At 42.0% G+C, this 11,122-nt stretch overlaps 1 protein-coding gene across 1 annotated transcript in view; it reads right to left on the bottom strand.

Annotated features, from left to right (window-relative positions):
• The window catches only part of si:dkeyp-97b10.3, a 77,921-nt gene that overhangs the window by 19,452 nt on the left and 47,347 nt on the right, over positions 1 to 11,122 (bottom strand). Inside the window, exons 12-13 of the mRNA XM_048604263.1 lie at positions 10,985 to 11,119; positions 852 to 990 (exon numbers count right to left, since the gene is read on the bottom strand). Of these exons, the coding sequence (XP_048460220.1) occupies positions 852 to 990; positions 10,985 to 11,119 (274 nt within the window). The remainder of the gene's footprint in view (positions 1 to 851; positions 991 to 10,984; positions 11,120 to 11,122) is intronic.

The raw sequence follows: 11,122 nt of genomic DNA, 5'->3' as shown, positions 1-11,122 counted from the left end.
AGAAGGGTCCAGGCCCGAAACGTCAGCTTTCCTGCTCCTCTGATGCTGCTTGGCCTGCTTTGTTCATCCAGCTCTACACCTTGTTATCTCAGATTCTCCAGCATCTGCAGTTCCTGCTATCTCTTTAAATTCTTTGTTACTTTTCTTACCCTATATCTCTTCCTTTTGGCCCTGGGATGCAAGCTTTTCTGTCCTTCAATCTGTCCTGTCTTCGAGGCTATTTCAGGCCTTCCTTTGTCCATGTCCTATCACTCCTTACAGTCTTTTTAAAAATTTTTATCCTTTACCAGTTCTGAGGAAAGGTCACAATCCTGAAACTTTATTCCCATTTCTCTCTCTCTCTCTCACTCCACAGATGCTGCCTAACTTCTTGAGTGTATTCCCACATTTCATTGTAAATTTGCAGCCTCCATGGTATTCTGCTTTTCTATCTTTTCTAGTGAATCTCAGAGCAATTTTGAGAAATTCATTGGCTGAGTTGGCTTGTAGGGCAGTAGATTGGCACTTCACTTCACTAAACAAGAAACTGACAGTTCTATTGATGTCTATTGCAAATAAAAACTCTCCAGGTGATCACAGAGATCAGAATTTGAGGAGTAGACACAAGGAACCCTGTATCATACCTTGTTCTGGTTTGGTAGAAAGAGTGAGCAGGTGGGTTTTCCCCAACGTAAAACTATGACAATTCACAACAATTGGGCAACTGGAATGTCAGATATCATATGAAATTGTAAAAATGAATTAGCTACAGAGAATTAAAGTCCATAAAATAGTTGCAAATTCAACACCTCTTGTAAAGAAGTTGAGTTGAATGGTATTTAACAATGCCTAAATACTCTGAAAGTACTTACACTCCCGCAGTTTTGAGGACCACATTGTTTCACCTGAATCTACATCCATTAAGGTTAGTTGAAAATCTCCTGGTTGTTCCAAAAATACTTCAAAATAGCCTTTACATTTAAGAGCGGCTATATCTTCAAATTCAATTTCCTGTTGAAGTTTTTAAAAATATTGAAAATCACCATTTGTTTAATCATAAAGAATTCATGCATTTCTAAGTGAATACTAATGATTTCCATTGCAAAGTCCTCATTTAAGTGAAGCAAATGTTTCCTCACATAATTGTAAACACGTTTGTTATAAACAGGTTTATGATGTTATTGCTGAGACATAAAGAAAATCTTGTCCCAAGGTTTGAAATGTTGGGTCCAGTCCAATATCACTTCTTCAGATATGAGACTTTCTGAACAGTTCCAAAGAGTTATATTGGTTTCAAAACATTAACTCCTTTTTTTCCCTCTCCACAGATACTGCCAGACCTGCTGAGTTTCTCCACCACTTTGTTTCTTTTTCAGATTTCTAGCATCTGCCATATTTTGCTCTTGTTTTAGAAATGTTGGAACTTGTTTGTAATTCCCTTCCAAGTCCTGGACATTTCACCTATATGGGAAGCATAGGGATTATACTTCCAACAAAGGCGCCTGTAAGACTGGTTCCAGGGCTCAGAAAGGCTTCTCATTGATAGGTTGGCTGATGGATGGTGAAAACCAGCTCACTGCAGCAGCATTTAAAAGCTTGAAGTAGCTTAAAGGCGTAGGTATAAACTGATTGGTTTGCGCTGCAGCTAAGAATCTAACTTTGCTCGATATGTTTTTGAAATTAGCTACTGAACAGAAAGTAGATGCACCTGCAGTGTAGTTGGGGAATTTCTTCTGAAGAAGATCAGTCAGACAAGCAAAAGGAACACTAGAATGGAGTGACACAAGGTAAGATTTGGAAAGTTAATAATATAGGACAAGGCAATACTGCAAGATAGCAATTCAGAATAATGATAACCAGAGTGTGATATGGCAGAACATGCTGCACAAACATCAGCACCAGCAAATAAGGTCATACCAGGGAAAAATAATGAAAAGAGAGGATTAAAGTCTCTTATTCTGGATGCATTCAGCATTAATAACAAGATGGATGAATTGATAGTACAAAATAACTGCTGATATAATGGCCTTTACAGAAACATGGGGCAGAACCTTATAGGGGGTCTTATCGATGTGGACAATGGTGAGATAGGTGGCAGAATCAGATATGAAGTCCAGTGAGAACAACCTCAATGGCGAGAGCAACTCACTCCATCTTTTATGCTTTTCACAAGCGGCAAGGTAAGTTGCTCATTAGGCAGCAACAAGTTGGTAAATAAGGGGAATTATTGCCTGTTAAACACTTTGATGACAGTCCAACTCAAATCATTAATATTGAACTTTCTATCTTAACAAACTCCGCAAACAACCTTGTTGCTGGAAAAACTCGATGTGGAAACCAGCGTGATTATCAATTCACCGTTTGCTCCGAACCTCTACATTGTGTTCAATCAAACTGCAGGCCAGGGCATGAACCATGGGCAGCTGCCACATGCACTCCTCGTCTGTGGATACTGGATTCTGACATCTGCCAACACCTCACTGCCATTGTGGCACCTCTCTGATACGCTGACAGGGAACTCCGGGAAGCACAGACTTGTACTGCAGGGTTCACTGTCAACTAGCATTGGAAGACTGCAATAAGGATACTTTCCATGCACAGACAGATACCCAGCTCATGAATTTGGACCAGGCTGTATCTCAGAGCTGCATATTTGCTCTCTTAGTTCTTGCTTCCTTTGCTAAGGAACCCACATGCTCACAGCATCCCTGCCTTGCTTTGCCGTTCTATTCGCAGAGACAACCAGCTACACTTCAGCAGTCCTCAGTCAAGGAGGCACTGTCAGTTAGGGGTCCCAGCACATTAAGTGAAGGGTAGCGTCCCATACCCATCCAGCAAACCTACCGCAGACAGGCATCCGCTCAGGTGAACTCAGTCAGGGGGGTCCATACCTCAGAGGTCTGGGGAGTTGGTGACAGTCAGTGCTGCAGCTCTACAGTAGCCAGTCCAGGGAGTAGACCATAGTCAGTCCATCAGCTCCATGTGCAGAAATCTAATGGGAAGTGGAGTTTACAGGAGAGGGGCAGCAAGGCCAGCTGTTGTAATGGGAATGAGACTTGGCAAGTTAGTCTTCAGATCAGGGGTGGAGGGGGCTGCAGGCTGTGGAGAAGGAGGGTTACAATTGTGAATGGGGGCAACAGTGTCTGCAAGGGGTGGGCATGCAGTATGGCATGGTCATGAACAGGGTAATGTGGGAGTGGGATTCATCCACAGTCAGGAACACTCTAGCTTCCAGACAGTGGACAGGGCATGTGAGTGTGTGGCCTCATGTGGAACTGTTACCTCATTCATACCAGGGGCTGGGTGGGGAAGATAGACAGATACAGGATTATGTGGAAGACTTGGGTGCAGACCTGGGGAGGTTTATCAAATGGGCTACTTGGAAGGGGATCTGGGTGTTCAGGGGCTCACTGACATGTTTAAATGGGGGCTGGAAGTCACTGGCCATGGAGCATTGACTGTCGCCTTTCATCGTACTGCAACCCGGAAGTATGCAGTGGGCAAGAAAATGGCTGTGACAACACTTGGAGAGGGTGGGGTAAGTAACTTGATCTGTGAGGGAGGGAGATGCATCCACCAATTATAGGGCTTTTAGAGGGGAAGAGTATGGCATGTAGATCCGAGTAGTGTACAGGACATAGAGCTGCAGGCTCCCTATTCCTGGTCATCATAATGCATTGACCCATCTGTGAATTGTACCTCCCTGCTACATTCATTCCTGGATAATGATGCATTGACAGCTCACTGATGGCACCAAGGCTGGGAAAGAATAAGAATGTTGCACAAGAATGGCCAAAGGTATCAGCATGACCCGATGCCTTGTCCTTCTTGCTTCTACATGATGAAGCAGGCTCTCAGTACATACCATGGTCTGTGGCCATGAAGTGATGCCAGATAGTGTAACAATGCCTTTTGGACCTCCACAGAAAGACTAAAAACCAAATGTGCAGTTACAGCGCATATATTTGTACAAAACTTAACAATCATTGTCACCCATGTGATCAAAGTGCTCTCAATAAGTTTACACCTTCCCCTCCCTCCCACTATGTATTCGTGTACTCCACTGTTCTGCAGCTGGGCTGGAGGGAGCTTGCTTGGCCGTGGAGACTGTTGGTCCCTGGAAGTTTGGCCAGGTGACCTCCGGGGCGCTTTTGTGCCTGGGCAGCTCAGACATGCTGAGGGTCTTCTTGCTGGTGGTCAAGTGACCGTCAACACGAACTTCCAAAGATCAGAACTTCCAAAGGGACAGGCAGGGGGAGCTGGAGGGTCCAGCCAGCTCGGCACTGTCCTGGGATGACACCTCATAAGGGTTTGGGTGGGGGTCTTCCACCGGCGGAGCATCTCCTGGCACCGCTCCAACTCCTTGTGAAGAAGGAGGGCATACTATGGTCCCCTGTCACCATGCCTTTGGTCCTGAGGACAATGTTGAAATGGAGGTGTCTCTCCAGTGGCCCTTAAGGAGGCCAGGCTTGGCTCACCGTAGTAGCCACCAACCTGTCCAGGGGCAGACAAATGGTCACATGATTTGCTGCATTGCTGCAGCTTCTGAGTAATAAGGCCCACATCTGTGTCTGTTGCTGCAGTACCTCCTTGTGTGTGTGGACAAAGTCCCTGATTGTCTGGGCCTGAGCAGGTCTCTGGCAGTCCTCTGAGTGCCCATGACGTGGGGAGTTTCTGTCTAAGCCAGCTGTGGAGCTATCAAAGTGAGGTGCTCACCAGATTGTGTTCCCAAACTTTCCCCACTAAACTGTCAGTATCTGACCTGGTGGAGAGTGCAGGGACAGCCTTACTCATGCTTCCTTAGAGGTCGAAGAGATGGCTTCTGAGGTCCAGCCTTTTCTCCACACAGGACATGGAGATACCAGCTGTACCTGCAGAATACGAAAAGGAGGAGGCATCACCGCCAGTGGTTAGAATTGCTGTGTGACCGATGATACAGACAGTGGGGTTAATGTGAGAGATGCAGTTGGATTGAAGAATTAGATTAAATCAGTTGGTAGCACATGGATGTCTCTGTGCCCCTGCAGGAGCAGTCCTGGTCTCCCCCTGTGAGAGCCAGCATTCTCTCCTCAATAGGGGGTGAAAACCTGAAGGTGAGGCAGTCCCCACCATATGGCATCACTCTGTCCTGTTCTGGGCTGTGTTCTCTGTAATAAGAGAAAGGAAGCGATTCAGTGAGATGCAAGTGGATGGTCCGGCTCTTAGTGATGGTGCAGGTGGTGGAATGATGGAGAGAAGCATACAGAAGTTATGCAAGGTTAGTGGCGTGGGAGGTTGGAGGATTGGGTAGATGATAGTGTGTGAGGGTAGATGTTGAAGACAATTGTGAGAGTGGCAGAGCGTGAGATTGATGGGGCGTGAGTGCAGTAGCTGAGATGGAGTGAGGTGTGAGGTGGCTGAGAAAAGTGCGTCATGTACCCTGGAGTAGAGAAATCATTGACCCCTGCTGACTGTTCCCCACAGGCTGGAGATGGCTAGCAGGGTCTGGTGGTGAAGACTCCTCTGCCACTTTTCAAATAAGTGGGCTTCTTTCCTTTGCACTACTCCCAGGAGCCTGTCAGAGAATCAGTATCGTCACCCCTTTCTCCACCGTGTTTAACTTGTGTCCGTCAATGAGCAGGATGACTTCAGAATGCTCATCCAGGCCATTTAAAGATGGCATGGATGCAAGAGATGCTCGTGTTTCAGTCGATATCTGCTCAGGTCCCTTTCACTGCTCTCCCCCACCAGACAGAGAGGGTTCAATAGGTTACAGTTGCAGTTACAGGTCATCTCATTGTGGAGTGTCTTGGTAGACATGGCCATCATTTATTTTGTAGAAGTTTAAAATACTTCAGAGGGTGCTCATGAGAACTGGAATGGTCTTGATCCACAATTAGTTTTAAAGATGGTGAGATTTCATCAATAGTATTCTGCAATGGGCAAAACAAGATGCATCCAAACCCTAGCAACATATACTTGTGGAAATGGATAACTGTGTAGAGTGTTTAGATTCAGATCTCCTGAATTGATGCCACAACATGCATATTATTTGTTATTATAAAGGCATTATTCAGTGCCTGTTACAAAATTCAGGCTGAGACATTCTAGACATGAAAGTGTGGGTATGGCTTTACTTTCTGCAATTGCCTATAACTGGAGTCAAATCAAGCAGCCAAGTTAAACTTTAGGTGGAATTCCAGCCCATAAACAGCTGCTGCTCTCATTACTTCCCACCCTTTCCATTTATACATTATTTGCACTTATGGAGGAAGCATGTTCAATTCACAAGTCTTTTTTAATTCTTTTATGACATGTGGGTGTCACTGACCAGGGCAGCATTTGTTGCTGATCGCGAATTACTCTTGAGCTTGCTTGGCCTATTTTGTGGCACATTTTGTGGAACTGGGGTCACATATAGGCTGGACCCAGTAAGGTTGACAGATTTCCTTTCTTAAAGTATATCAGTGTACCAGGTGGGTTTTCGTAACAATTGACAGTGGTTACATGGTCATCAGTTGACTAGCTTATAATTCTATGTTCATTGATTGAATTCAAACTTCACACTCTGTCTTCATAGGATTTAAAATTAAGTTCCCAAAGCACTAACCTGGGTCACTGGCTTAATGATCCAGCCAACAGTCTGGGGACTTTTCACTGTATTGCTGTCAGAACATGGGTAATGCTATCAACATCATACTTATTGCTCATTCTTGATTGAGTTGAGTTGAGTGGTGGTGGTAAGGTGGCAAATTTTTTTTACGATTGAGCAGCTTATTCAATCATTTCAGAAGGTATTAACAGCCCAGTACATGGTAGGGAACTGAGTTACAGGTGGATGAATCTTGATCTGAATGGCAGGTTCTCAGTGACATTTTTTGGTATAACAATTTAGTTGGTATTTTTCCTTTTACACATCTACAGTTTGCCAGATTTTTTGAATATAGTTCCACAAATTGCCATGGTAAAATAAGAACTCACACCATCTCTGTCACTAGTTTACAGTGGTGACCAGTGACACTGCTGCACTGATACACCAAGAGAAACTTTCCTGCTTTAGCCACAAGATGTTTTGCAAGATTGCTGTGGGTTACTCTCCCATTGATTCTTCCTCTCTGCGGAGAACTCTTTCAACAGTTGAGCTCAAACTGTAGGCTTTGCACAGTTACTCTGCAACTCACGGCACACTAATGTACGATACTATTAAACAGATGCTTCCACTTAAGGAAGTGTGAGCCTTTAACAAATCTAATCCTGTCAACCATTCACAACCAAGAGCAGAAATTCGACATAGATTTGCCAGAGATATCACAATCAGTAGACTAGAAGATTCAGCCTGAAATGAATAACAAAGATCCCTCAGAAAAAAGTAGATCACTTTTAAGAAAAATAAAGACTGAAGTAGTAAACAAAGGAGTGTGTTATGTTGGCTGATAAACTACATAGAACGCAATGCAATATAACAGGCCTATAAAATAGGTACGGCTTGAAACAAATATGAATGCATACTTTAATATGGTGCTCACAGAGCTCTCAAATGTGTTTTTGCATACACAAAAAAAAACTGGGCAAAATAATGAAACAAAAGTCCCAGCTAAGTCATAGATTCATACAGCATGGAACAGACCCTTCGGTCCAACCAGGCCATGCCGAACATAATACCAAACTAAACTAGTCCCACCTGCCTGCTTCTGGACCATATCCCTCCAAACATTTCCTATTCATGTACTTATCCAAATGTCTTTTAAATATTGTAATTGTACCCGCATCTACCACTTCCTCAGGAAGTTCATTCCACACGCAAACCATCCAGTGTAAAAAAATTGCCTCTTTCATCTTCAATAAATCTCTCTCCTTTCACCTTAAAAATGTGCCCCCTAGTCTTGAAATATCCCATCCAACAGAAACCATTAACTCTATCTATATGTCATTATTTTATAAACTTCTATAAGGTCACCTCTCAACCTCCTACGCTCCAGTGAAAGAAGTCCCAGCCTTTCTTTATAACTCAAACCTTCCATACCCTGCAACACCCTGGTAAATCTCCTCTGAACCCTCTCCAGCTTGGTGGCCAGAACTGCATGCAGTATTCCAGAACAGGCCTCACCAATTTCCTGTACAACCTCAACATGACTTCCCAAATCCTATATTCAAAGGTCTAAGCAACGAAGGGCAAGCATGCCAAACGCCTTTTTAACTACCCTGTCTATATGTGACACAAATGTCAAAGAATTGTGCACCTCTGTTCTACAACACTACCCAACCCCCTACCATTAACTGTATAAGTCCTACCCTTGTTAATACAACCCAAGTACACCATCTGTGTAAAGAGATACAAAACTACACAATATTGTTGATGTGAAACAAGGGAGATTACAGATCAAAGAATAAAAACAAACATCCTAACCTTTCAGGAACAGAGGTATATAATGTGAAAACAATCTCAACAAATACCCAGGAATGTTGTCACGTGAATGGGTGAACTAAAAGAGTTGTAAATGTAAAATCAAACTCAATACCTGCTTTGATGGCCCAAGGGAGAGAGCCGCAAGTTTGCATTCTTAGGGGTAAATGGGCTGGTTTTGTTGTTCAGGTGCAAAATTATTACCAGTAATGTTAATAGATGAATGTTCTGAGACATTTTTCTGTTTTAGCCTAAGTATTAATGCGTTCAAAATAAAGTAAAACAATAATTGAGGTAATATTGGACATAGGGTGCAAAACAAGTAGCATCGGTTTTGCCCTCTGTTGGTTAGCTCAGTTGGCTGGACAGCTGGTTTCAAAGGTAGAGCAATGACAACAGTGTGGGTTCAATTCCTGCATCAGCTGAGCTTACCATGAAGTACTGAACATCTCCCTTTGCCTGAGGCATGGTGACCGTCAGGTTAAACTACCACCAATTGTTTCTTTCTAATGAGAGGGCAGTCCTATGGTCTGCTAAGACTATGCTCACTTTAACAGTGCACACAATATTCAATTCTATTGAATAATTCAGGTGGGGTATTTAGCAGCCAGCTGTTTCACCATTCCACCCAAGTCCAAATTCAGCCCCATTTTAGCTAGGAACACAGAGAAAATAATGTTATACAAATATGTTAAACAATTGTCTTCCAAGATCAGCAACAGTCATTCCAGTGTTTAGTAACCCAAGTTTTTGTTTAACAAGTACAAAGTATTGGAGGGAGCAAAATTAAATTCATTCAAAATGTCCCTAGGTACAAAGTTAAATTTGCCTCCCTACAGCGTGCCCATTCTAAAGAATTTCTATTACCTCTCTTGTTGCTAGCAGTGGTGAAGCAGATTGAAGGGACGCAAAGATATTTCCTTTTTAGCTTTTTATATTTTCTAGCTCAAGCAGTGGAAAAGAAAAACATTCCCACAATGCTTAAGGAAAAATAAATGAAATTTCTAGCGTGTAGAAACCAGATGAAGGGAAGTTGGAATTGGTAAATTAAACTGATAATCATTTACAGCACTGGACTTGAGTATTTCGTCAAAGCATTTTCCATCTCGCACTTATCAGGGCACTTCACAAGAATAAATATAAATGTATTTTTCCTTGAATTTGTATTCTTGCAAAATGTCCTGATGAGTGTAAGACAAAAAACTTTGACAAAATGTGTCTTTTTCAGCAATACTTACATTTACTAAATTAGTGCAAAAACTATCCACCAAGGAAGAAAGACAAATGTTCAAAGACACTTAATACAAAATTGAACAAAAATATTCAAGTTAACACTTTCAACAAATCCTAGAACACCTGACCTTATTCTTAAAATGTTAGTTTATTTTCCAAATAATACCTAATTATAGAGAAAAGTGATGTTTATAACCTGCAAAAGTTACCAAAAACTGAAATGTTTGATGTACATAATGCTGATGGATTATCTCCAAGCAGCTTTGCCTCAATGGTAGCACTATCATTTCTGAGTCAAATGGTTTTGGCTCTCGGACCTGAGTACTCTGGGTTAGCAGTCCAGCTCAATACTCATGAAGTGCTGTACTCTTAAAGAGTACAAGTGTCCTCTTTGTCCCCTCCAAAGATCCCAAGGCACTATTCACAGAAGAGCAAGACTGTTCTCTTATTACAATATAACAAAGAACTGTGGATGCTGGAGATCTAAAACGAACAAAAACAGAAATTGTTGAACAAATGCAGCAGGTCTGGCAGCATTTGTGGAGAGAAAACAGTTATCGTTTCAAGTCCAGTGGTCCTTCTTCAGAACTAATTGCTGTCAGTGAACTCGAAACACTGACTCTGTTTTTTCTCCACTGATGCTGCCAGACCTGCTGAGCTTCTCAAGCTATTTCTGTTTTTGTTTGCTTCAGTTCTCTTATCATCCTGGCCGCTATTACCCTTCAACCAGCAATACTGAAATAGCTTATTTGATCAATTATCTCACTGCTGTTTTCAAAATAGCTACTTTACAAAGGTGACCACAGTTCAAAAGTAATAAATTTCCTAGCTTTAGGATTTCTGAAGTCAGGAAAGACACTTTTCTTCCAATCCCCTCTGTCTCTTCTGACGAAACCGATAGCACTTTTCCAAAACTGCACAACTTTCAATGAACAAATTGGTATATTGTAATCACAGCAAATATATGACCAGAGCCCAAAATCAGATTTTTAGATTCACACTTCAGGTCCCAGCATTTTCAGTAGACTCGAAGATTCAACTGGAACTTATCCTGATGTCGAAGGATTTTAGAACAATGGAAAGTGATAACAATACTCATATTATTTTAGATCCTAACTCTGAAAATGTCATCACTTTTCAATTTATTTTGAAGTTTTTATTTATATATGTATAACATAACAAAAACAAAGAACTAAGGATGATAAAAATCAGAAACAAAATTAGAAACTGCTGGAAAAACTCAGCAGGTCAGGCAACATCTATGGAGAGAAATCAGAGTTAACATTTTGGATCCAGTGACCCTTCTTCAGAACGATTTATGAATAACATATATAGAAAACTTTGCATGTAAGCAGCAGAAATATAGCAGTAATTATTTACTACACATACCCCAGGTGTTATTTCAGCTTGTGGGTCACTCAGGAGTCGATATGTTTTGCCAGTAATTAGCTTTTTATTGCATTGAGGAGGTTTATCAATTTTTATAGATTTATGTTTTGAATATTTTTCAGCCTTTCCGATATCCTA

Source organism: Rhincodon typus, chromosome 13 (genome assembly GCF_021869965.1).
Source record: "Rhincodon typus isolate 14 chromosome 13, sRhiTyp1.1, whole genome shotgun sequence".
In the NCBI taxonomy this organism is placed as follows: Eukaryota; Metazoa; Chordata; class Chondrichthyes; order Orectolobiformes; family Rhincodontidae; genus Rhincodon; species Rhincodon typus.
The sequence above is the reverse complement of the archived record's forward strand: the minus strand, read 5'-3'. Positions and strand labels throughout refer to the sequence as shown.